This window comes from Lasiodiplodia theobromae, assembly GCF_012971845.1.
Source record: "Lasiodiplodia theobromae strain AM2As chromosome Unknown scaffold_66, whole genome shotgun sequence".
Taxonomy (NCBI): Eukaryota; Fungi; Ascomycota; class Dothideomycetes; order Botryosphaeriales; family Botryosphaeriaceae; genus Lasiodiplodia; species Lasiodiplodia theobromae.
In genome coordinates, this window is record NW_023336548.1 from 29,283 (window position 1) to 54,138 (window position 24,856).

Consider the following 24,856-nt stretch of genomic DNA (forward strand, 5'->3'; position numbering starts at 1 on the left):
GAACACGATCGATCACCTTTTCCGCAAAAGAAAGCAATTTCGATCCAGTGGCTGGACTCCAAAACACGCGGTTGCTAAAACGCCGAAGAATTTCTCGCCCGGTGGATCTGCAAGCCCGCACCTTCTATTGAGGGGCTTCCTACAAGCGAATGGCCCTGCTCTAGCGCATGTCACTGGAGCAACTTCAACTCTTCGGTTGCGAGTTCCTGAAAAGCGACGAGGAAGGTGACTACATCAGTCAAAGACGACCTGGTCACCACGAATGAGGATGCATGACAGCACCTTCTATGCTTTGACTGAGCTCTGTCACAAAGTACTGTACTACTACAGGCGGACTCCCGCGCAGGGGTACCTCGAGAACAGGGAAAGGAAGTAAAGTGATGCAGACACTTTTTCCACCGTTAGAGTCAGGACATCGGGCTTCTGTGGCCAATTTCCACTCACACTCTGTCCAATCTGTCGCAGTTAGGTGAAGTCAGTCTCATAGACGAGGATGATCTCTAAAAGGCATCTATAATGTAATCAAAACGGGACGCGAGGTGTTTGGCGCTCTGGCTGGGTTATAGACTGGGTCTGAAAGGCGGAGTAAATAAGTAGACTGATTGATATTTATTTGAAAAACCCTACATACCTTTTCTCGACCCGGATGACCCCGATGAGTTGCCATAAATTTGCTGGGGATGGGTTTTTCGGTGTCGCTCTCACGGTCATTTCAATCTGGGGTAAAACAACCGTTCACCAGATGACCACCCTGTCGACGTGCTTCTAGAATGTCACATTTATTCTAGAATTCACTTCCACAGAATGTGAAGTTGGTCACATGGCCCATGTTCTGGACGTGCGCTAATACCTTTGCTTTAAAAACAGCTTCGAATTGCAAAGCCACCTCGTTTTACACATCAGTCTACCTCAGTCGAAGCTGGTCGACTTCGAATCGAAATTGACTTTATTACTAATCGAAGAAGTCGGTTTACTTTTTTCCGGCTGTCTCTGCCACGTACTCCATCCGCCATATTTCACTTGCTTAGAATTTTGGGGAGATGCATCGCAAGATACAGACGTCGAAAACATGCTGTTGAACAGCCTCATGAAATGCTGATCATGTTCAGCTGTGGAAGACAAATGATGCTGCTCAGCATGAACATTTGCTGAGTGGTTACTTTGATTTTTCACTAGTGATAAATCAGAAAATTTTAGGGGGAAATCAGCGACGCAGCTACACCCAAAAGCGAAGCAAAGGAGACAGTTGGTAGGACATGTATCCCTCTGTTTTAATTAGATCACGACAAAGTCTGTCTTGAACAATCTAGAACTGGAGACTGGCGCGGTCTTAAAAGTACTAGATTTTCACATTCCCAGGAACCATGACGTCGGCAGCGGACTCGCTGAAGTCAGCCGCTTGCATTTGGGCTCACGCGAATATGCAGGGTTTCTGTCCGGTGGCGCTTTTTAAGCACGCACCGGTCCCATGAACGCCTTTCTTAGGACGAGATCAATAGCTTTTGTGAGCCAAACACCACTCTTATGCCCAGAGGTTCAGCCACAAGCTGCAAACACAGCCGGCTTCACCAGGCGAATACTTGACTCCGCCCTCTATCATACTACTATCAAATTACACTCCGCTCTCAATGACTTTCTGACTTGACTTTGTTGGGGACACAACTTCATTTCTATGGTGTTCATTTGAACGATGATGCCAGTCATCATTTGCTTATTATGAGTCGCAGCTCTAGACACAAATCATCCTATCGACTATTATTAATCATCTCTCAAGCAGATAAGAGATATTCCAAGATTCTGTCAACTCCTCCGGGCCCTCCGTAACTCGGATGCCCTATTTTGTACCCCCCAAGACACAGCAGCGAGTAGATGTCATCTACTGTATCTTTAATTTCAAACCAGTGTTCAATGCCTGCCGGAGAAGACCAAAGCGTGAGCCCCTATATAGCTAGCCATTGCTCCCACTACCGGCACTTCTCGAAGTAAGGCTCGTGGCTATACGGCCTCAGGCGGTTGCACATGCAGCTGTGTTATGCGAGTCACGTCCACGTGTCTGGCTCGAGCGCCTGGCGGCAAAGAGAACGTGAGGAGAGATCGGCATTCAACAGCCGGCTGATCACAGCCGCACAGAATTTGTAGATGGTATTTAAATGGGCGTGTGTCTAGAGGTGGCAATGTGTGGTTTCGAACATCGTCGAAGGGCGAGATTCATTTTCTCCAAGATTTGCCATCAGAGGACAACTTTGACTGTTCTTAGTTTCTTCCTTTCTACCAACGTAACTCTATAAGGTCCGGCCCTCTTAGACATTGCCGCGATTAAACTCAATGCAAAAAATCACTAACAACATCATAAGCAAATGATTCACACCATCACTTCAACAAACTCATGGAGCAAATTGACAAAGTTCTCACCAAGCATTGCATTATCTAGCGTCCTCTCTAAAAGAAGGCAGATATCTTCTTCCATCTTCGATCTTCATCTTTTTGATTTTCCTACATCAATTCTTTCAACACTCCAGGGTATCGAGCGCCCGGTCCTTCGTCAGAACCACCTACTTACTACACGCTTTTCACGGGAAAACAAGGAGCCAAAAAAAAAAAGCAAAACGCCTCACCAATGCTGGCTCCCTAGGGAAAGAAAAAAGAAGAAGAGCTCTGAAAAGCAAACCCCCCAACCCCCCATATCCAACTCCACCTTCCCCCCACCCCTCACAAAAACGTCCTCTTCCGACTCAACTTCGAATACGCCCTACTAATCGGACTGTTCGTCGCCAACCTCGCGCCGTCCTGCTGCTGATGCGCCCTCCCCATCCCATTACCAGACATGCCGCCGATCATCTCGTACGCCGACGCGCCGCTGGCGCCCGTGTACGCCGTCCCCCTCGTCGTCGTCTTGTACAAGCTGCTCTCCGCTCCCCACTGCGATGTCGGGCTGTCGGTTCCGCCACCACTCAGTCCGACATACCCGCCGGCGCCGGCGCCGCCGAACGACCGGTTGCTCCACGCGCTGCTGGGCGGCATGGCGCCGCCGCCTGCCGAGTAGAGGCGGGTCGCGCTAGACGGGGTATCCGGGCTGCGGGCGTATGCGGTGGCGCCGCTGGGGGGGCCGGAGGAAGAGAAGCGCTGCTTCAGACGAGCCAGGAGGCCGTCGCCGCCAGGGCCATTAGCGCCAGGGGCGCCCCTCGTCGCCGTCGCCGTCGAGATGGCTAGAGCGGGGGCACCGCCAGGGCCGTTATGCTGTGGGATCTGCCCGTACTGGTGGTACTGCTGGTGGCTGGGGTCGCCTTCCTGCACCGGCCAACTCGCCTCTTCCTCGACGCGCCACGCATTGCCCATGTTGCCGCGGGCGGCGACGACGGCCGGCACGGCCTCCTTGGGGACGACGAACAGGTGGCCGCCGCTCTCGCCGACGAACCACTCGCAGTTCCACTGGCGGCCGGCGGGGCCACCGCCGCACGAGCCGGCCATGGACGCCGCGGGCGGCGAGTTGACGGCCAGCGAGAACAGGTTGGGCGGCTCCGAGAAGTCGGTGACGAGGCCGCGGTGGAAGATGAAGTAGACGAGGCACAGGATGTTGGTCAGGAAGGCGAAGACGAGGACGAGGAAGAAGAGCTTTTGCGGCTCGCCCGTCGGGCCCGAGGCGTAGATGCGCTCGCGGAGGGTGGCGTTGAAGTTGACGGTTTCCGGGGTGAGGAGGATGGTTTTCTCGTGGTTCTATATCAGCGTGAAAGGGTTAATTGTTGTTTCAAAGTTGTATAAGAAGGAATGCTTACCCAAGTCATCTCCATCTGCGCGTCCTGCGTGCCCAGTAGCAAAGTGGTACTTGACAGCACCGCTAGTGCCTCAGCTATGCTCGGTCGGTCAACCTGCAGCTTCGGCTCCTTGGCGATGGACTGTGTGAGTAGTCGGGCAATGCTGGCCTTGCCGTCGGTGATGCCGTTGTTGAGGGACATCGAGTTTGCCCACTCGGTGGCGACCCAAGGCCAGTTGAGGCTGATGGTGGCCGAGCCGGACTCAGCGGTTGGATCGCTATTGATGTAGGCCATTGAGTCATTCTCCGGATCGCAGCGGGACGAGAGCGTCGAGCCCTCCTGCACCGCGCTGTAGGTCGTGCTGCAGTTAGGCGTGAGCGACGCCTTCATTTGGCAGAGTGAATAACGCTCTACGTCCTCGTCGCCATCGCGGCCCAGTAGGTAGATGGACTCGCGGCCATAGAAGAATGTTTGGTTCAGAACTGTGTTATAGGTTGACGGGAAGCGCGAGAATATGGGGGCATTCTGGCCATTTTTGCGCCAGCCGAAAATATCGTCGACGACAGTCTTGTTGATAGATTCAGCGGAAGTGAGATTGCTGATCTGGTCGGGCCACGTCGGGGCGTCTAGCTTTTCCGAGTTGTTCCATGCGGTATAGACGAGGGGGGCGAGTTCGCTGCGGTTCATGTTCGCGCACAGAACGTGGATGACAGGGCTGGGCACCGAAGCCTCAAGATTGTATGCACCCAAACCACCGAGTTCGCTCGGCTGCATGATCTCATTGCGTTCGTCGGTAGCTGCACTCATGACGCCAGCGTGAGGCATGGCCAAGCTGACGTTGTTGATGATACGACCATCCAGCTCAAAGGCAGAAACATCCATCCAGGTTCCGTTGACTTGGATCTCAGAGCGGTATTGGGAGAAGGCGGGAACCCGGGTTTCCTTGGTAGTACCGGCGCTGTGGTTACGGGCATAGTGATCCCATTCGGCGACATATCGTTGGTAGTCGTGGTACGCTTGTGCGGCATAGGAGATGTCAAGGCAGGTTGCATTGCGGTGTACGTCATCTTCCGAGATGGGGATTGGCGTTTCGCATTTGTAGCCAAGATACAGATTGTTGGCAAACTTGGTCATCACGTTTGCCTTCACAATCTTCGTTTCCAGAGGTCCTAGCTTGAGCTGGGGTTGCACTGCGTGACATTGTCAGCCAATCATATGCTTAAGAGTGGTTTTTTTTTCTCCCTTACCAAGAGCATCCGAGGCGGACGTATACACGGTTGCAACAATAGCAGCGATGAAACTCACGATTCCCAAGATACTGAAAAGTGCATAGCGAACTGTCTCGAAGTTTGCTACCATGTAGCCAGGCGCTCCGATCCAGTTACGCATGCTCATTTCCGCAAGAGTCACGCCCCTGCCGCTACCTCTCACGCTCAAACTCCGTCTACTCAGGACTTGGCCGAGAAAGGCAACGATGGAAGATCCGAATGACAATTCAACCGTCTTTGCAAGAACGGCAACCAGCAGAGAAGCGTTGGACGGCGTAAGCCAGCCATCGCTGCGAATCATCGGCCATTGCGGACCACGGAGAGCAACGACGAGGAATAGTCCAGAAATGAGGGTAGCGTATATCGAGATGAGGATGATGGAGCTAGTCACCCATCTGGTTCGGAAGAAGTGTCTTCTTGCCGGGCAATGCTCGGTCGGGTTAAAGCCTGCAGAAATATTAGCCGGCTGCGCCTAAGATATCGAGTGGTTCCCCCAAAGCGGAAAATGTGCGCCTAAAAATGGGTTGTTTGGTGCGAAATAGCGTAGAATCGCCGGCGCAAAATGGCGTAATTCTACGCAACCATGGATCCCGAGACCACATTTCATCCTTGTACACAGGAAAAGACAACTCACCATACTGCTGCGGATTTCTCTCAAAGAAATACGCCAGCTTGGGGCTCGGCACGCCGGCCTCGACGCCCTTCGCATCAGCGTCAAAACCGCCCTTCGGCCTGTCCTCCATGTAATCCATGCCATCCACATCCCTGACCAAGCTTGCGGTGCTCTGGTTCATCGACCTCGGCGTGTCAGCCGTGCCGTACGCGTCAGAGAAAGGGTTGCTGGTGCCGCCGGTGCGGTCGTTGAAGCCAGGCGTGGTGGGCGTGCCCGTGGTATCGGAGCCGCTGTGCGGCGGCAGCAACGGGAAGCCAAACGAAACCTGGCGCTTCCCGGACGTTGGCGTCACGCCGTCGGCGGTACCGAGGCCGCGGGAAGAAGCACTTCCTCCCTCTCCACCAACGGCGGGCACGCTGCTCCCCCGCGCTGGGCCGCCCGTCTCGATGCCCAGGCTGCTCGAGCGCGAGCGGCGGCGCTGCTGCAGGCTCGCGTACGAGGCGACGGAGCGGATGCTGCGGGTGGCGATGCTGCTGCGGCCGCGGTAGGTGCCCGTCTCGTAGTGCTGGTCGAGGTCGTCGTCGCGGTCGTCGTCGAGGGCCTCGACGAAGCGCGAGCGGCGCGTGCCCTGCGAGATGCGCGAGAAGCGCGACGTGGTGGAGCCGGAGCGGGCGAGCACCGTGGCCGAGATGGGCGTGGGAGTCGTGGCTGCGGGCGTCATGGCGACGGGGCTGGCTGTGGTGGCGGCATCGTTGGTGATGGAGGTCGACGAGCCGACGGTGGTGTCTATCCGCGGGTGTTGTCTGTTGTCGGACTCCATGTTCTCTTTTCCCTTGCTCTTTTGTGGTCCCTGCTTTCCCCTTGCAGCGAGCAAACTTTCCCGGGGAATCAGGAAGGAAACAGCGCCCTTTTATTGGGAGGAAATTCTGGGCGCGCTTCGAAGGCGAGGCGGGGAGAGGTCGTCCAAGATACGGCGACGCCGAGCTTCCCACGTGGAGCAAGTAGTGGAGCTTGCGCACAGGCAAACGCTCGTGCGTGGCGTCGGGTTGCTTTGCTGTGAGGTGCTGGGGCCGCGTCCAGAGGCGTCCGCTGTCCGATCGGTCGGTCAGTTGGGTGAGTGGACGAGTTGATCAATGGGACCACGGAATTGCCGCTGCGCTGCTCATTGATACGCGTCCTGACCGGTCGTTGTGTTGGGTTTTGTTATCGACAGAAGAATAGACGACACACTAGTCAGTTTCCCTAGGCAGGGGCGGTAGCGACCGTTAGGTGATGGTCAAATTTGGGGTTGAAGGGATCGAAAATACGAGGCGATGACGAATGGCGAATTTGCGGTGATCTTTATCTCAGCCGACTCCACGATGTGCCTACTAGCTTGCCGCTGCTAAAAATGTCAAACTGTAGGGTCTAGGGCTAGGGTTTCAGATGGTAGCACGCACACAAACAATCCACGAAGGCAGAGCAAAAAGGCTGCCAGCACGAAGTAGAGCCGCCGGAGCGTGCACCGCGCGCCGCATGCAGGCGGAAGTAGGCGGCGTGCTTGGGCGGTCCTTAATCGATGCGAGAGTCAAGCCGGCGACGCAGGAGCCACCCCTTTTCTTGCCTTAGCCGCGACGTTGCACCTCCCCGCCTGCGCCTCACCTCCCGCCCCGGGCCAGGCCAAAATGAGGCCAGCGTCGCGGTGCATCGCCGAGCGGCATCGCGGAGACGTGTGGCTGGTGTGCGGAGAGGGCGACAGACATCTGCAACCGTTGCGGCTCAAAATCCGGATCGCAGCGGCTGGTGGCTTGCAATCTACATGACTGGCGAATCAAACATGCACCCTCCCTTGGCTGCTAGCTCGTCCGCCGAGCCGACCGTCTCCCAATTTCCAACGCCACGGCAGGGGTTTGTGTCTCCCTCGCCCTCCCCGCTCACCACAAAACGTGATTGGCTCCGTGTGGCATTCCGCTTCACGCCATTCTTCGATACGTCATGTCCGGCATGGGTTGCGCTGTCCTTCTTGCCCCGAGAGAGGCAATTGCAATAGGGGACACGCCTCACAGACCACTGACATGTTCGACCGAGTTCCACGCGTCCACTCACGCCGGCTCCCGGCTTGGCGATCAAATAGCCCGCCCCTCGATACTCAAATCCCTCGCCCGCGGTGATCGTCATCTTTAAAAAGGGTCACTTCCGCCAGCGCTTGCCTGACTCGAGCAAACTTTGGCACGGTCCACCCCAGCCTTGTCTTTAACTCTAATCCGCTCTCCTGATTATTCAGAAAAACAACTAAAGGCTGAAACGTATATAATCTACTATCACGAGTATCATACGCTCAACTGGCTACAGAAAGACTGAGCATTCAACATCTACTGCAGCCTGTGCAGCGAATTCGGTGCATGCTTAGCCTCCGGGTACGACGGCCGCTACACATTTCAAGATGATGGTGGTCAGCCAACGATGATGGTATGCAGAAAGGCCAAACGACACTCCCCAGCATCACCAAGAAATCGAAGAGCTCGAGAGTACCATCCACCTTCTCTATATCAAACTCATCCAGAGTTGAAACCAGTCGCAAAATACCTTACCACTAACGACCAAGACAGACAGTTTTCTTATCATGTACTTCTCGGAGGGAATAGGCCACTTGCTCGTTGACGTGAGATTTGGATGAGACTCACTATTTCCCCACAACTCTTGGTTTTAAAAGCACCGCCAAAACAATGGCCCTGACCAGGCGGACGGGCGCAACTCGCGGTCAAGTCACCTGCCAGCGCCTAGTGATTTCGTTGACATCGTTCCCGCAGATGACACCGGGTTGCTTTTGAGCCACGTTGGCACACAAGTCTACATAAAGCGTCCGCACACTTCTACCAAGCCGACCGAGTTAAACAATAAACAGAAGCAGCAGTAGAAGCAAGGTGGAAACTTACTCTGCTGTTTGTTCTTGTTAGTCACATTTATGCGTCGTCGAATTTGAAGTTCCCGCGATCTGCCACGCATCTACAGTTTTACTGAAAAGAGAGCAGCATCAAGATAAAATGATATACCTTATTTTGTAAGCTTGTTGAAAAGCTTCATCATCACTGACTATGAATCACGCCGTGTCACTGTCCGGCAACCAAAGTTAGATGTGGAGCAGGGCGCAACCCTCCCACCGAAGTATTAATGTGGTGCTCCTATATTTCGCCGCAACATACACTGTGCTGATGAATCGGGAAATGGTAATTGAAAGAGGAGATTAACAACGAAGTGACCATTCTTAAATAGCCACTCCTCGCCTAATCATCCGCGTGCTAACAAAAGCTCAAGCCACCATTCCAGTCCCATGGTCGCGACCTCGCTCTCCATAAGCTACCCTGCATAATGACGAGACATCTCGACGCATGACCATATGCATCACAACATTTTCATCACTGCAAGCAAGCAGGATCACTCGATCACTCGAAAGCCGCACTCGATCACTCGAAAGCCGCACCAGATCATTTCTAAGCCGCATAAATTGCCTCTCTGCCCTAATAAAAGAAGTAGAAAAGGAGGAGAGCAAAAAGCTATCTACGAAGCCACTATGGCCACCGCCTTCACCCCTAAGGGGCTCATCGCGTCCAAGCCGACAACGAAGACGACTCAGCGAGCCAGAACGAAAGGGGCAGAGAGGACGAAACGAGAAAGGGAGAAGAACGGCCTGCACTCCGTCTTTACCCTCTCGAGTTCCCTCTTTCTTCCCACCAAGTAGTAGAGAGAGAAAGAAGTAGTCTCTGTCCCCATACTGATGATACAACGAATGAACGCTAAATCAAAGCCCCGTCCGCCGCTGTGAATCGAAGGAAGACGAAAATAAAAAGACTAACTACTGTTAACCCATCGCTCCTGCCCCATCCCCTTCCCCCAAAACTGCAAAATCGAGAAGATCATCTCCCCACTTGACCACCTAGTATTATCTACTTGGAGGTTTTTATCCTCCTTGGTTTGCATCTTCCGGAATTTTTTTTGGTACTAAAAAAGAAAAACAAAGAAAACACTTCGCCAGCGCCCTTGAAATGCAGCAAAGCAACAACTAATGACCATTCGCTCTCATCAATCTTTCGTTTTTGTGTTGTGCATGTACGCCATGCAAAAGGGAAAATAGAGGGGGAAAAAAACCGGTCCACGTCCGCTCAAGCAAAGCCAAAGTACTCGCTACCAGCCGTCATGGCCGTGTAAAGCTGCTGCCTGAGCGCCTCGTAGCTCTCGTACTCGGGAAGGTCCAGCTGGTTGAAGCACGTGTGCGAGCTGGGAAGGCGATCCTTGCTGCCGTAGTCGCGGTGGATGTTGAACCGGCTGAAGCCGTTCATGCCTTCGAGCTCCTTGAAGCCGTTGAGCGGCACCTTGGACGTTCCGGTCACGAACTGCAGCAGCTTCGCCCGCTCTTCCTTGTCAAACGAGCGCACCGCACGCCAGAACCACTGGATCTGCGGCGACGCTGCTGTGTAGTTGTGGTACTCGGTGTTGTTCTTCCAGTCGTCCACGTCAATCTCAGGCAGGCCGGAAATGAGCAGCTCGAGCTCCTGCTCGTTGAAGATGGAGATCAGCTCAGCCGGGACGATGTCGTGGAAGCCCTTAAGGAATTCGGAAAGCTGGTCCTGCACGGAGCCGGTCAAACGGTACTCGACCATCAGGCGGACATACTCCTGCTTGTTATCCTCGGTCACGGGGATGTTGCGACCATTCGGAATGAGATCGATGGTCTGCGTAACGCCAAACTCTTCGGCCTCAACCGAGAAAGTCTCGGTGATGATGTCCGTGATGTCGTTCTCAAGCATCCACAGGAGGGACTTGTAGTAGTCCAGGTCGAGAGTTTCCATGTCCTTGATGCTGACAGGCTTGCCCAAGATGCGCTTGTACACGGCTCTGCTGAAATGGCAGTCAAGCACGCGACCCTCATACAATGCCTTGCCGATGATACGACCAATGAACTTGAAGAACAGAAGATGCTCCTGGTTGATCGCACTTAGACGGTTCGGGTGGAAAGTTGTACGGTCCGAGGCAACGGGGATGAAGAGAGCGTAGTCGGGGTTGAACATTTGGCGGGCAAGCACCTGGAACCACTCACGGGTAACACCGCCAGCATCAACACCCTCTTCACCGTGGAAGCGGATGCTGAGCTTGCCGTACTTCATCTCGTCGCCAGTCTTGAAGTAAAGGGACTTGAACGAGTCAAGGAAGACGTGCTCGCGGCGCACAGAGAGTTGAAGCGTGGGGTGTGGGTGGCGCATCTCCGCACCACGAGAGTGAAGGCGACGAGTGAAGAAGTTGCGCTTGTTGTCAAACTCCAGGACCTTCGAGTTCCTGACGAGAACCGAGAATGAACCACTCATAAGCTTGGGGTTCTGGCGGACGAGCTCGTTGAGAATCTTGCGATGCTCCTCGGTGAACTTGAAGAACAAGCTCTCCATGCGGTTCTCCGGCGGTGGACTCGACAGCTCAACTTCTCTGGCGTGCAACTTTGCAAGCGGCGCATCCTTGAGAGTGGTGTTCTTGCAAACGACCATCAACACTTCGATCAGCGGCAATAGGATCGTAGCCACGCTGAGCATGTTGGTACGCTCGCGGATGACTGTCAGACATTCGCTGAGCTTGTGCCACAGGGATGAGAATGTAGGGTTCTCGTAAAGCGTGGTGAGAATATCAGCCTTCTGCTCGGCAGGCAGGCCGTCTGCAACACTGGAAGCAGGCTTGTCTTGAGTTTCCGAACGCTTGGGATCGAAGAGGTAGTCCAATGCGGTCAGCACACGGAGAAGCTTAGTCTGGTCAGAGCTGGCTGGTGAGAACTTAGACAAAGCCATGCCTTGCACATCGGTACCCGTCTTGGCCTTGGTGATTTGGGAGACGAGCTCGTTCAGGTCATCAAGGCACGATTGAGCCAAGTCCTGACCCTGCTTGATGAGCTCCTTTCCGAAAGTCTCCTTGGCACCTGGAATAGCAGAGAGGTTGTTGATGACCGACAACGTGTTCTGGAACGTCTTGCTACTACATTCGCGGGCGGCCAATATGTGGACGACGAGGCGAAGGTTGTACTCAGGAACCTCAGGCGGGACAAGGCCACGCGCCTTCTTCTTGTCATCGGACTGATCATCGGTCTTGTTCTCGTCCTTCTTTTCGGTCGAAGATGCCGCAGGGGTTCCGGCCGGAGTTGTGGACTGCTCGGTCGTCGTGGCAGTCTCACCGGTCTCAGTGGCAGTGCCCTCCGCTGGTTGAGCAGAAGTGCTAGCCTCAGCGGGCTCATCCTTCTTCTCCTCACTCTTTTCCTTGTCCTTCTTGAGGAGGATGCCAAGCGGGCTCGTGATGTTCATTAGCAAAGAGGCCAGCTGCTCCATGACCGAAGAGCTCTCAACGATAAGCTTACGGTCAAGCAAGCTAAGCAGAGCATTCAGTGGGTACTTGTGAGCCTTGCTCTCCTTTGCCTTGCCCTTACGGTAAGCCTTGGACTTGAAACCCACCGCCGTCTCGTGCTCTGCAAGGAAGAAAGAGGCGATGTGTGGGTTGTTGTACACCAGGTAGACGAGAGTGCTCAGACACTGCTGGACGACCATGATTGGCGACATGTCACCATGGCTGGAGAGCTGCTGACCAGCGAGCGGACCAGTGAGCGAACGCCTCAAAGGTTGCGGAGTCTTCTGATTGCCAGATGGCTGTGGGGCCGGAGGCTGCTTGGCACGAAGGGATAACTGAGCGAAGCTGCGCTCAACAGCGTTGATATCCGCGGAACCGTCCTGGAGAATGGACAGAAGAATGCTGATGACCTCGGCGCGGTTGTGACGGTTCTGGCAAACATCCTTTAAGATGCCGTTGAGAGTCTGGCGAGCGCTACCCTGCTGTGGAATGAACATGAGTCGAAGTAGAGTTGCAACGCCGGACTTTTCGAGCATCTGAACAATGGGACGAGGCTTTTGCTTCCTCTGAGCTTGTTCCTCCTCCTGCGGGGCACCATCATGGCGGCGGTAGCCGCCGCGGTTGAGACGGCCAATGTCAGCCATATGATGGTTCAGGCGGCGGTCTCCACCCAAGCGGCGGGCTTCTTCAGCGAGTTCCGCAGGTAGTTCGCGCAGAGTTTCGTCGTCTTGCTCCATAAGGACAGCTTGACGAAGACCGGGATCCATGGAGGCGAATAGAGTAGCAACGTCCATCTCTTCAGCACGTGGTGCACCGCCTTGACGATTCCTCTCCTCTGTACGTTCTTGGCGACGACGGGCCACAGCCTCTTGTTCAAGAAGTTCGTCACGGATATCTTCAGGTAAGGCATCAAGGAACTCGCGGCTGATGTCCGACGGCTCGTTGCCTTGGGTGCGAGCTTGTTCGCGCTGAGTCTGGATCTGACCCATTAGGACTTCTTCTCTCAAGTCCTCAGGCAGAGCCTCGAGGTAACTCAAGTCGATACCAAGATCTGTAATATCGACTTGACGTCCACGAATGTTGGCGACAACTCTGTCCTGGGCTTGTGAGCTTTCGCCTTCGGTAGCTTCTCCCTCAGCAGCGGCTGCAGGTTGGGAAGCCCCAACATCCGCCATCTGTTGGTCCTCTGTTGTGGATTCGGCAGGCTGTTCCTGGGCTATTCTCTCCGCTTCCAGGCGGCGAGCCTCCTCGGCTTCGCGCTCTTCTCTCTCTCTCTTCTCCCTCTCTCTAGCTTCCTGCTCCTCGCGCTCCTTACGTTCACGTTCTTCTTTCTCTCGCTGCTCTTTCTCCCGGGCCTCGCGCTCTTCACGCTCCTTGCGCTCGGCTTCCTTAGTAGCCTTGATCGCGGGAGGAACCAACAACCTGAGGATGGAGTTGACAAGGCGAAGGGACTTATCGACCGCAAGACCGTTGAAGAGGAGACGGCCTTCCTCTTGCCAACGCGCCGTGGTAAGGGCGGACACAAAGGAGACCGCCTGAGCGGGGTCATCCCGAGATGAACGAGAGTGACTGTCTTGGCCCCGTCGATCACGACGGGTGTAGGGGTCGAAAGCACCATCAGGGAAGCCAGGGTCGCCTGGGAACATACCCTGCACAGTCACCGTGATGCCATCCTGTTGAATGGTGGCTGAGCCATGGCTCATGATATTGAGAAGGTTGCTGATGAAGGAAACAGGGGTGTCGCCACCAGGGGGGAAACGGCCGGGCCGCATAGGATCCATGGCATGAACCCAGTCACTCGAACCAGCACGACGACCTCCAGCGCCGCCAGCACCGGAAGAGGGACGACCAGAGCGTTGAAGCAGAGGATTCGTGCCATCGTCTGCACCACGCTGAGTTCCCGCCGGGCGATGGGCTCGGTACGCAGGAACTAAGGCACATCAGTAGTGAACAAGCACGGGTTCAGAGATGCAAACTTACCCAGGTGACGATCCAGCGTAGCGGGCGGGATAAACGAGAAAGGGTTGACACCGATGATACCATGACGATGGTGGTGATGATGGTGCCCACGGAACTCTGGAGGAGCACCCCAACCCCATGCAGGGTCAGGAATGCCATCTTCATCGTCTAACGCTCTCAGTAAGCGCTGCGGGAGTAAGTGGCGCATCTCTCGGGTCATCAAACCTTCAAGTCCAGCCTCGTAGGCGATGTCGTCCTCGTCGTAGTCTTCCTCCTCGTCTTCCTCATCTACTGCGGTTAGCATGTTCGAGGACCAGGCCCGGCGGAGGGCGGCAGCTATACCTTCATCCTCCTGCATTTCGTCATCCAAATAACCCTCGTGCTCCATATCCATCATGTCGCCTTGGAGGTGCTCTAGCAGGCCAGGGCCGCCCTGGCCATCCAGAATGCGGACAAGATTGTCGATACCGCCGGCGGCACCGTGGTCCTCATCGGCACCGTCTTCATCGTAGTCGTCTCCTTCGTCATCGTCTTCGCTCGCCCATTCGTCATCCTCGTCCCCATTGAGGCTGTCATTGATGTTGTCGCCCGTGACTTCGTCCAACTCGTCCATGTCGTCCATGACTTCGATGTCCTCGTCATCTTCGGGATCGTCATCGTCCTCGTCCATGTCTGCCGAATCGTCATCATCTTCGGACATGTCGTCTCCATCTTCACCCTCAATGACAATTTCCACATCATCGCCGACGTCGCCAGGCAGACCCTCGATATCGCCCATGCCCTCGATCTCTTCGTCTTCGTCGCTGACCACGTCCTCGCCATCGTGCTCCATATCTTCCTCGTACTCCATCTCGTCGCCATACTCATCACCGTACATGTCCTCATCATCATCTTCATCAGATTCTTCGGACTCTGTTTCCTCATCTCTGCTAGGATCGAACATGGCAAGAGTGGAGTTGCGGAAGAGATCCGGGGTTTCCTCGCGGAACTCGTCCATGTCTGACACTGATGATGCCGTGGAGATCTCGTCTTCGTCAGCTTGACCCGGAGCACCCGAGATCTCGGCATTTAGACTGAGTTCGATAGCAGTCTGTGTGAGGAGCTTGATCGGACGGAGGATGTACTTGACAGCCCGCTTGGCGTTAGGGAAGTTGAGGTCGATGTCGGCAATGGCGGTCGTCAAGGTGGTAATGAAGTTCTTCTCATACATGATTCTCGCCAGTTGCTTCTGAGAGACCATAACCATGTCGACGGGAAAGCTGTTGGAGTTGTTCGTGGACTTGCCATAAAGCATGCGATGGAAAAGGTCCGCAAGGTTGAGCAGGCGGGAGTACTTCATATCCAACGACTCTGAGGAGGCGTTGGCATCCTTGAAAGCCTTCAAAGCATGTTCGAGAACGAACTTGCGGACAAAGAGCAGCTCCGGCTCATCTTCCTCCTTTGCATCGCGACTTTTGGCGGACCGGCGCTCGCCTGTCTTCTGGCACAAGGCTACAATGACAGAAATGGCCCAGTTGGAGGTAGCGCATTTCTTCTTGAAAGAGATGTCTTCTGCATGTGCCAGAGTACCCACGGGAACGAGATTCTCAAGCATATACCTGAGAACAGTCGAACGCGGCTTTGATGGGGTCATGGCTTGAGGATCAGCTTGGCGCGAAAATGTGACAAACTCCACCTTGGTCTTGTTGTAAGACGTCAGAAGCTCCGTCAAGCACTGGAGGATGAAGCAGCGGTAAATGAAGATAGGGTTTTGATCAGCCTTGAACGTTGGCTTCTCATTCTTCTTCTGTTGCTGCTCGGGAGCGGGAACTGGGGTAGATGCGGTGCTACCTGGAGTTGCGGGAGTAGTACGATCTGCAGTGTCCGTCATCTCTACGTCGCCGGCAGAAGTGTCCTTCGGCTGCTCTGCAGGTGTGGGAGTAGGTTCCTTGTCGTCTACATCCTTGTAGGTGAGAAGTTCACAGAGAAGGTAATGAATAACACCGTCTGGGTTCGAGATGACCGGAGGCTTAGTGTCGGCAGGCTTTGTCTTTTCCGGCTCTCCCTTGGCTTCCACTTCAGTAGAGGGCTTGACAGTCTCAGCAGTCTTTGAAGAGTCAGCGGGCTGCTCGCCCTCCGCGCTAACTTTCTCGTCCGGCTTCTTCTCCGCAGGAGCCTCTTCCTCCTTGAGCTCGAGGAAATTCTGACTACGTGATTCCCGAGCATAGCTAGTTAGCCTCAGCTTCTCGTTGGTGACCTCCACGAAAATCTCAGGACTGCGGTTGGCAAGACTCCAGAGAGCTCGAACGTAGGCGGTAGTATCCATCTGCTGAGGGCCGTTCCGAGGACGGTTGCCCTTCTCCTTGAACAGCGCCTTGATCTCGGTCCTCATGATCAACCTAATGGTCTCCTCGTCTTCAACAATGTGACGCAAAATCAACATGAATGAGCTCTGCAACCGTTCATTGGTAATGCCGCTAAGCTGCTTCACCATGACAAACAAGCGCTGCAGATTACGCTTCTCTCCCAGCTTTGTAGCAAGCGGTCTATGCCTGGTAAGAATGACGAGCACGCGAGCGACCGAGAGTGCTAGAGACTCGTCCTTGCCGATGCGGGGTAGGACTTCGACAATGGCGTTGAACAGTTCGTGCTTGTCATCCATGGGCACAACCGGCTCGGGGAGCTCGATGGCAGGGAGTGTCAAGTCCTCAGCATCATCATCTCGCGGAGGAGTCCATTGGATCTGTGGGGGTTGAGCATCGTCGGCAAGCATGCGCTCGATGATAAGCAATACGTGGCCAATCCAAGGCGACGACTCCTCTGCACGCTGTTCTGGAGATGTTTTGATGAATCCAAGCAACGAAGAGAAGAATTCCTTCAACTGAGGCAGAGTCGCTTTGTAAAATTCGCGTTCTTGGAGGATGAGAGCAAGAAGGTGAGCGTATGATGCAATCTTCTTGCCTATGGGCCTTAGATCTTCCTCAGATTGCAAGGATATGAGCGCATTGACAAGGGTCTCGCCGATTTCGGTCCGCATGCTAGAAGCCTCAGACGACTTAGCGACAGCTGCAGATATCAAATCCGCAAGCTCGAAGGTGACATCTTCGTGGACATCAACGACTTCCAATGCGCGGTCGATGACGTTCTTTCGAATCTCGGATCTCGCGTCCTCAAGATCTTCAACCCGGATGTACTCGGCGCTTCCAGCATCACTTGCTGAGGTTCCACGACCCCACGCAGAGTTTTGAATAGCGTGGGGAATGTATACTGAACTATCGGCAGTACTGGCAGAAGTGACGGGGTCCGTCGAAATGGGCTGGGCGTCAGACATGACGACAGACTTAGAACCGGGTTCTTCAGACTCGTCCTCACTCTCGGCTGTCAACCGAGGAGTAGTAGAAGCCGATGGAGTCTGGCCAGTCTGTTTGAGGAGCTCGGTTTCATAAGGAGGCACGAAATTCCTCTCGAATCGAGGATCGTTCTTTGCTGCGTTGCAATACTCTCTGGCGTAGGTTGCGTTGTCGTAAGAGCGGTATTGCGCCTCCTTTGCCAGGTCTTCTTCGAAGCCGTCACGCTTGAGATTTTCCACATGCTCGAAGGTGCGCGCCTTCCACGGCTTGTAGGTGAACCTCAGCCGAGCTGGAGGAGTGTCAGCGCGTTTGTACGCTTCGCTCTCACCCTCGCTATCAAGGACGATCCGGAGAATCTCGACCAGATTCTTGACGATGGACGTTGTAGCCTTGTTCATAAGCTCCGAATTCCATATCTTCTCAACCGGCTTGATGACGGCCATACGTAACTCGACTAGGAACTGTGAGGGGAAGAAGGAATCGCCCTTTGGCCGGTTTCGGTCGCGCGTGTTCATGGCATTGGTCTGATGCGCGTCTATCACGCATTTCGGGTTGACCATGTTGGCATACAAAGTCAAGATGATCTTGATGCCGCCGAGTGCCAAATTCATCAGCCCTTGTACATCTTCCGGAAGCTCCTGGCTGTCGTTCTTCTCAATAATTCCCTTCGCCTCATCGAAGAACGAGTCGAGTATTTCGCTCAATTGATCGAGGCCGCCTTGGGTTTGGAAAGAGGCGAGGATCAGAGTTAGCATGTGTGGAGGACTACGATCCATGCTTCCTTCCATGAGAATTTGAGAAATGGAAGTCAGAATGACAATCCAATACGCGTAGCGGTCCTTCGCATCCGCACTCTTCTTTGGCAGCTCGTAACTAAGTTGATCCATGGCGAGTTTGGCGAGTTGGTCTGCGACAACAAAAGCATTCTGCTTCTGCCACTGCTCCTGAGTCCTCCTGAAGAGAAGGCATCTGCCCAATGCCTGCAAAAACGGAGTGATGGCAGTCGGGACTTGGCTGAGTAGATAACGCAGAATCTTCGTGTTCTTGTACTGAGCTGACGACTTGTCCAGAGATGTACCAGCCTGCGATGTACCGCTCTCGCCGCTGTTGGCTCCACTAGGCTGTTGACCAGATGCGTCTGTAGTCGCCGTCTCACTGGGCTCTTCTGGGTGGTGCGGGTCTGTCAAGCGGAGGATGTTGTTCGCTTCGTCCGTGCTAAAGCCACTGCTCTTGACTCTTGTGCTCTTCTCCCAGTCGGAGGGGATTTCCTTCTGAAGAAGAATCTCCTCCCACACGCAACACCTCTGAAGCCTTCCGAGGCTATCAATCAGGTGAGCGTACATGTCGCCCATGTTGACCAAGGAGAAAATGTTGTGGCTCGAACGGTGGTTGAACATTGAGCCTTCGAATGTCATGGAGAGCGCATTGGCCAGGGTGAGGACTACAACGAGCGCCTTTGCAAATCGAGTGCCATTAGCGACGACGGTAGGGTCGGGGTCCACACCAGCATTTTTGCTAGTGAAAACCGCAAGATAAGCAGACTGGCGATCATTGCGCATGAAGGGCTCGAGCTCGTCACAAGCAGCTTGGAACCGCCTGATTAGAGAAGGTAGCGCAAGATGGGGCTTCTGATCGACGATGAGTTGAATGACGCGGCTGAACTCCTCTCCCACAGCAAACCACTCGTTGAAATTGTACGGTAGGCATGGTAGAGTCCCGAAGTCAAGGACGAACTCGAGGCCTCCTTCCTCAATGAATGCTGAGCAAAGGGATTCGTTGATGAAAAAACCTTCCAGAAACTTGCAAGCTGCAGTGATGAACTGGGTGGTGGTAGGGCCGTCCTTAGGGTCTTCATGCTCTACCACGTCATCTATGGAGACGTCGACATTCGAAGCTTGTGCAGAAGCTGTCGAAGTGTCAGCATCAGTCATCTCCACATCACCTCCTTGGTTTGGCGACTGTTCCCCGCGAGAGTGCTGGTGGCGGGCACCCTCCTTTCCCCAAAGGGCCTTACGGCCCCCTGAGACAAGGATTTTACCTTCGCTACTCTCAACCCAGAGCTTGGAACCGACACCCTTCTGCTGTGCCCTCTCGAAGCAGAGCTTACCAACCCTTGCAACCATCTTCTTAACCGACGCAAGGATGGCCTGCTTGAGCGGCGGGTGGTGGCGAACGAGCTCGTCGAAGGAAGTACCAAGCTGCTGCGTCGTCTCTGAGTCCACTTCGATTGCCTTCACGTGTGCAGAGCTGGTGAAGACCTCGAAAAAGCTCTCAAGGGCGGTTGAATTCTTGAAGAGGTTGAGACCCGCCTCAGTCAGGCAGATGGCGCCGAAAGCAGGAGGAACTGCAGCGATTGCTTCAGCAACTGGAAGAATACCGGTGGTCGCGGCCTTGGAATCTTTATCTTTTGGAGCCTCCTCTTTGGCGACAGGAATATCTGACTGTGAGGGCGTTTCAGTCACACTCTCGGTGGTCGACTCAGGAGCTTTCTCTTCAATCGGCTTCTGCGTGACAGTTTCCAAGAAAGTCTTGCTCAATCCAGCCTCGGCGATGATGGCGTAGCTAGTAGGCTCGTGGTGAATGAAATTGGCGAGGATATTGACGGTCATACTCCACACAGTGCTGCCGAAGATGGGTGCCTCGGCCAAGACTGTACGGAGGCCTGCCAGAAGTCGCGGAGAGTCCATCAAATTCCGAAGCAACCGATCGATACCGCCGCCTCCATGAGTCATCATGTGGCTAATGAATTTGAAGAGCCAGCGAAGGGTCTGCTGGGGGTAGTATGCGATCTTATAGTCCGTGTGCTGGGTCTTGTATTGATCGGGCATACCCTCGCCCCGCTCGGCTCGTGTGAAAGCACTCTCAACCTCATGTCCAGCGAGATCAGCGATAGCATCGAGACCCTTGGCTTGCACGAATGCTTGGAAGGCATCGCGAAGATTGAAGGCGAAAGTGTCCAGGAAGCTCAAGACGCGAGAGTAGTAGCGCTCGGACCTCTGAGTGCGAAGGGTGAGCACTTCTACGAAGATATCGAACAAACCTGCCGCAACCATGCTCTCGCCCATACGGTTGACCTGTCCCGGAATGCTGGTGAGCAAAGTGAACAGGGATTCCCGCCACTCGTCATCTTCTAAAGAGCCTCCGGGTCCATCATCGCGCGTAAGTTCGGCGACGGCTTTCCTAGCGACGTAGAAGAGAACACCGTGATTGACGTTAAGACTGAGTGCAGATGTCAAATCGGCGCCCTTGTTCTTGTGCTTAGTAAGCGCTTCCAAGGCACACAAGGCGGTGGTCTGGAGCTCTCTAGAGGCACCGAGTTGACCATCTGCAGGGGGGTGAATCAGTTCGGCAAGCTGGTAGGCAAGCTGAAGTGGACGAGGCTCATCAGAATCCTGCTGCCCGATCTTCTGATGGAACGTCGACTCGGGATGGACGTAAGCCAGATTAGCAATAGCAAGCAACCGGATGGCCACGATGTTTTCGCGTGCCGCCCTATCAGACGCAAGAGAGTGCGCAACACGAACGCGATGGAGAAGTTCATAGCGGGTCTCCTCAGGCACGTCGTGGGCATAGCTCCTCATAATTTCGTAGCAAGGCTGAGAAGAGATTTCCCGGTAGGGGATTTCCAAAAACTTCGGACCCGGAGGACGAGCTGCATCATGCTGAGCATTGGGTGTCACGGGAGTGCGTGGCGACTGTTCAGTCGGCGCAGTGCGATTTTGTCTAGGCGTAGAATGGGGACCGAGAGTAGAACGACGTACGGGCGTCGGGGTACTTGGCGCCCCGCCAGGGCTAGCGAACGGTTCATGCGGTGCTGGCTTGCTGACTTCGTCCTTGGTAGTATCGTAGTAGGCTAAGAAGACGCTGGCCCACTCCTCACGAAGGGCAGGCGGAATCTCTTCCAGCTTGACCTTGCCCACCAAATCCGCCACCTGCATCTTGTCTGATGGAGCCTCGGCGCTCGGACCAAGAGAAAGCTTGTCCTTACCCTTGCCAGATGCCGGCGAGGAGCCCTTTGCGAAGGGTAATGCGATCTTGTGGAGGTTATCGAGGTTGATGTTGTAGTGGCTGAGAAGGAGGCTGTTTTGCACGGTGGCGCTCGAGCCCATGCGTACACGCGAGGTATGATAGCGTTGGGCAAGCCGGAGAGTGAGACGCAAAGTCGTCCTCAACAGCGAGATGGAGGTAGTGTTTAGAAGTTTGCTGAGATGCTCGCTGCTAGCGTACAGGCTGCGGTTTCCGCAGTTCTCCAGTAACAACTTGGTGAACCTCAGGATATCCTCAAGGAGTTGCTGATCGCCCTCCGCAGTGTAGCCAGCAGCATCGAGATCAGCAGCGCTGGGCAGCAACTCCGGCGACTGCTTGCCATCCTCCGCATCGCCCTTCAGCAGCAGACGCCTGCCGAAAGGTTGGGTTTGAGGACCGCTGGCCAAGGCATATTCCTCAACGAACAGCTCGAGCACGCGGTCGAAACGGTTCAGCACGGGGATCCAGTGATATAGGTCACCACGAGGGAAAGGCCATCGCCGGGGGAAAGAGCTCAGGTGAGCGGGTATCTTGTGAAGCGGGAGCGCGAGCGTCTCCTTGATGAACTCCGCGATGTACGGAGACTACAATCAATTCATGTTAGCAAGAGTTTGCCGCGTCTCAGAAAGCATGCGGAGTGAGCACATACCAGAGTCGCGTCATGCTTGGATGTTGCGACCTTTTTTATCCTCCCCATGTTCGCAACCACAGCCTGGAAGGCAGACCTTCCCACGCCCAGGTGTTGCTATCCAGCTCACACAGCTCCAAGCCTCACTCTACAGCGGTTCGCGGGGATCGGCTGTGATGGGTCAGTCAGTAGCGGGCTTAGGAGGGCGGGCTTGGCGGGTGTCGCGGCGATGAAAGGTAGCGTGAGGTGCGGGCGGAAGAGTGGCCCGGTGGCGGCGCAACTGTTGTCGAAATCGCGGGCGCGCGTGCCTGGAGCTGGAAGGCGGCGTAGTGGGCCGGCAGCAGCGACGTTTGGGGCCAGCAGGCGACGGTTGAGCGAAAAGGCGCGAGATTGGGTCTGTCGGAAGCGCAGGGCAAAGGTTCCAACGGAAAAGAGAGGAGCGGTGCAGGCGTCCCCTCACGTTAGACTTTTGCGTCTGTGTCGCGGGCGTTGTGAAGCAGTGCGCAGGCCAGCCCGTGTCGATGGCGGAGGGTGATGGAGAGGGAGTGGCGGGGAAGCGGGTGCTGAGGAAGTTGGGCTGGTTGTCTGCGTCTTCGCCGTGAGGTAGGCGGTAGCAAACCTAACGTCACCGACAGGCTTACTCAGTTTGAAATGTGGCCCACGGGCCACCCACAGAAGAGCTTCGCGGAACAGCTGCAGTCCCTGGCGCCCCGAACCATGGAGCACCTGGAGCATTGCGTGACCAAGGGCTGCACGAGACTCGGGCGTCCGAGGGGCTCTGCTGGGCTGAATCGGCATGCACGCGCTGGCCGATGGTCACTGTTTATCCACACCCAGCCTGAGTAGCACGAGCAGCGCAATCGCCAGAAAACAGCTGCCCTTTCAACGGTCTTGATACGCATCTATGTACAAAGCACTTGCGACGACCGTGCTCACGGCATGTTCACAAAGAGGAAGCATCACTAATCAAGCGTAAGATAACATCAGCACCATGACGGCGCGCATGGCATTCGCGAAAGCTAGCGGGCGTCGCGACGCGTGCGAGGCGCCAGCCGCCCGTCGCGCCTGGGAGGCCCCAGGCCCCGCCGAGCGCGTCGCCCGTAGGTACAAGGCAGCTTGCGCTTGCACCACCCGCTGCATCCCCGCGCACTCCAGCCGTCGCACGCGGCGAGCTGTGGTTGGAGATGAGCCCAAAAGCTCCTTCTTTCCCAACCGTTTAACCCCGCGTCCACCCATTTGTCCCGCTTGCGTTTCCTTGATCGGCTTCGCCCTCGGCCAGCCGGAGCGTCTCTTCCACCACCAACAGGTCGCGCTCGATCATCTCGGCCCAGTTCTGGAGGTCGCCCATTTCATTGAGCTTCTTCACGTTCTGATCCGCCATCTTTTGCCATTTGTCGCCCTCCTTGGCCAGCGCCGCCGTCTGCTTGGCCAGTTCTTTCTCCTGCTTCTCGATGGCTGCTGCATTTGCGTGTATGTCTCCTGCGCGCTGTCGCATCTCGGCGTTCATCGATCCACCGACCGAGGACAGAGAGGCTGTGACCGCAGCGCGCGCTTCAGCAACGCGCTGCTCGTCCGGTGTCTGGGACGGCGATTGTGTCGACATTTTCGTTGTCGAGGCGACTGAAACTGCTTGAGTGGAGGAACTGTGCTGTGCAGAGTGATAAGAATCGTTAGAAGCGGCGAAGCACACAGGTAAACGCGCCATCCACGATCATCTGACTACGCTGCATAAGCGCTGCCGCTCGTCGAGCTCCCGGCATGAGGGGCCATCCGCACACTACTACTGCCGCTTTGGGTAAGGTGGAGGCGGATCATGAGCTTCGACTGCGCGCTCTGCCGGGTAAGTGGTCGCTACTCTTAGCGGCCCCGGATTTGCAGATAGCCGGACAGTTGCGCAAGCTTCCGAAATGCGACGCCATACATCCAGCCATCCTCCAAAGTCCGCTTGCCCATAGTAGAGGTAAAAGCCAAGGTGGTGCAGAGCTACGGTATGGCCTGGAGGCCGACTTGAACAAGAGATGCCTCAGCGACGGTCGTGAAAATTGGGATACAACAGACCGAGATAGACTTTTGCCAGCGACTGACAACCGACTGAAAACCAGCAGGAGGTCTCGGTGCGGGCTGGCATGTATTTGCAGAGCTGATCTTGTCCCAACCTAATAGCCGGCTCAGGAGATCTGTGACACGCCACCTCCACTCTGCTTCAGATAGTCGCCCAAGATCGGCAGCCCATTCCACTTTGAACACGGAGTTTGTATGCATTCTGCTCAGTCTTCCCCTATGGACGCTAGTCGATGTGAGAAGGTTCCGGCACGTCGCTGACTTCGCCAACCAGAGCAGGCCTTATTCGCCCAAGCGCGGAAAATTCAGTGGAACAACACTTGTCTTCCGCACAGCTTATCCGAGGTTCGAGACCTTCTTTCTGTCCTGGGCAAAGATGCGGCCCATATGATTGGGTGACTGTGTTCGGATGTTTGTCCGCAGAATGCGAAGTCGGTAAACTCTATGTTTCAAGGTCCGATTGACAACGTGTTTCATTCAAATTTCCCCGGATTTTCTGTGTGCTGCAGACAAGCGCCAGAGCACATGCGTGCGTAGCGTTTCGTTGTGGGCCTTTGACACTTAATATCCTCCCCCGGTTGAGACGTGTTTTAGCGGCGTTTCTGTCCCGTGCTGCCGCACACGAGGTCCGTCCGAAGATCCACCAACCCGTTTGCTCCTCGCACTATACAAGTCCCGCACTACCTTCTGGAAGAAACGGACCCAGGAAGCCCGTGAAGCCCACAGCGCCGGTCGCAGCCCGATTTTCCTCGTTCTTTTCTGGGCATTTGCCAGCTTCACGCACTCGTCCCTTATAAATTCTCCAAGGCTGCATACAGCGGATTCATTCACTCGCCCACACTTCTTTCTTTTGCAATTCCTACAGA

At 55.0% G+C, this 24,856-nt stretch overlaps 3 protein-coding genes across 3 annotated transcripts; all 3 read right to left on the reverse strand.

The window, feature by feature from the left end:
- Nucleotides 1-2,709: 2,709 nt before the first annotated feature.
- On the reverse strand, nt 2,710-6,453 carry LTHEOB_12533 (uncharacterized protein; the record flags this gene model as incomplete). The annotated part of the gene is made up of 4 exons (XM_035509411.1): nt 2,710-3,714; nt 3,774-4,942; nt 5,000-5,467; nt 5,655-6,453. 4 exons carry the CDS (start codon nt 6,451-6,453, stop codon nt 2,710-2,712), a joined length of 3,441 nt encoding a protein of 1,146 aa, XP_035364497.1.
- A 3,319-nt stretch (nt 6,454-9,772) lies between these two features.
- Nucleotides 9,773-21,998, reverse strand: LTHEOB_12534 (DNA binding protein ure-b1; the record flags this gene model as incomplete). The annotated part of the gene is made up of 7 exons (XM_035509412.1): nt 9,773-13,917; nt 13,968-14,114; nt 14,172-14,234; nt 14,289-19,181; nt 19,314-20,970; nt 21,037-21,885; nt 21,951-21,998. 7 exons carry the CDS (start codon nt 21,996-21,998, stop codon nt 9,773-9,775), a joined length of 11,802 nt encoding a protein of 3,933 aa, XP_035364498.1.
- A 1,147-nt stretch (nt 21,999-23,145) lies between these two features.
- On the reverse strand, nt 23,146-23,532 carry LTHEOB_12535 (uncharacterized protein; the record flags this gene model as incomplete). Its single annotated transcript, XM_035509413.1, has 1 exon — nt 23,146-23,532. The coding sequence occupies one exon, from the start codon at nt 23,530-23,532 to the stop codon at nt 23,146-23,148; it is 387 nt and encodes a 128-aa protein (XP_035364499.1).
- Nucleotides 23,533-24,856: the final 1,324 nt, after the last annotated feature.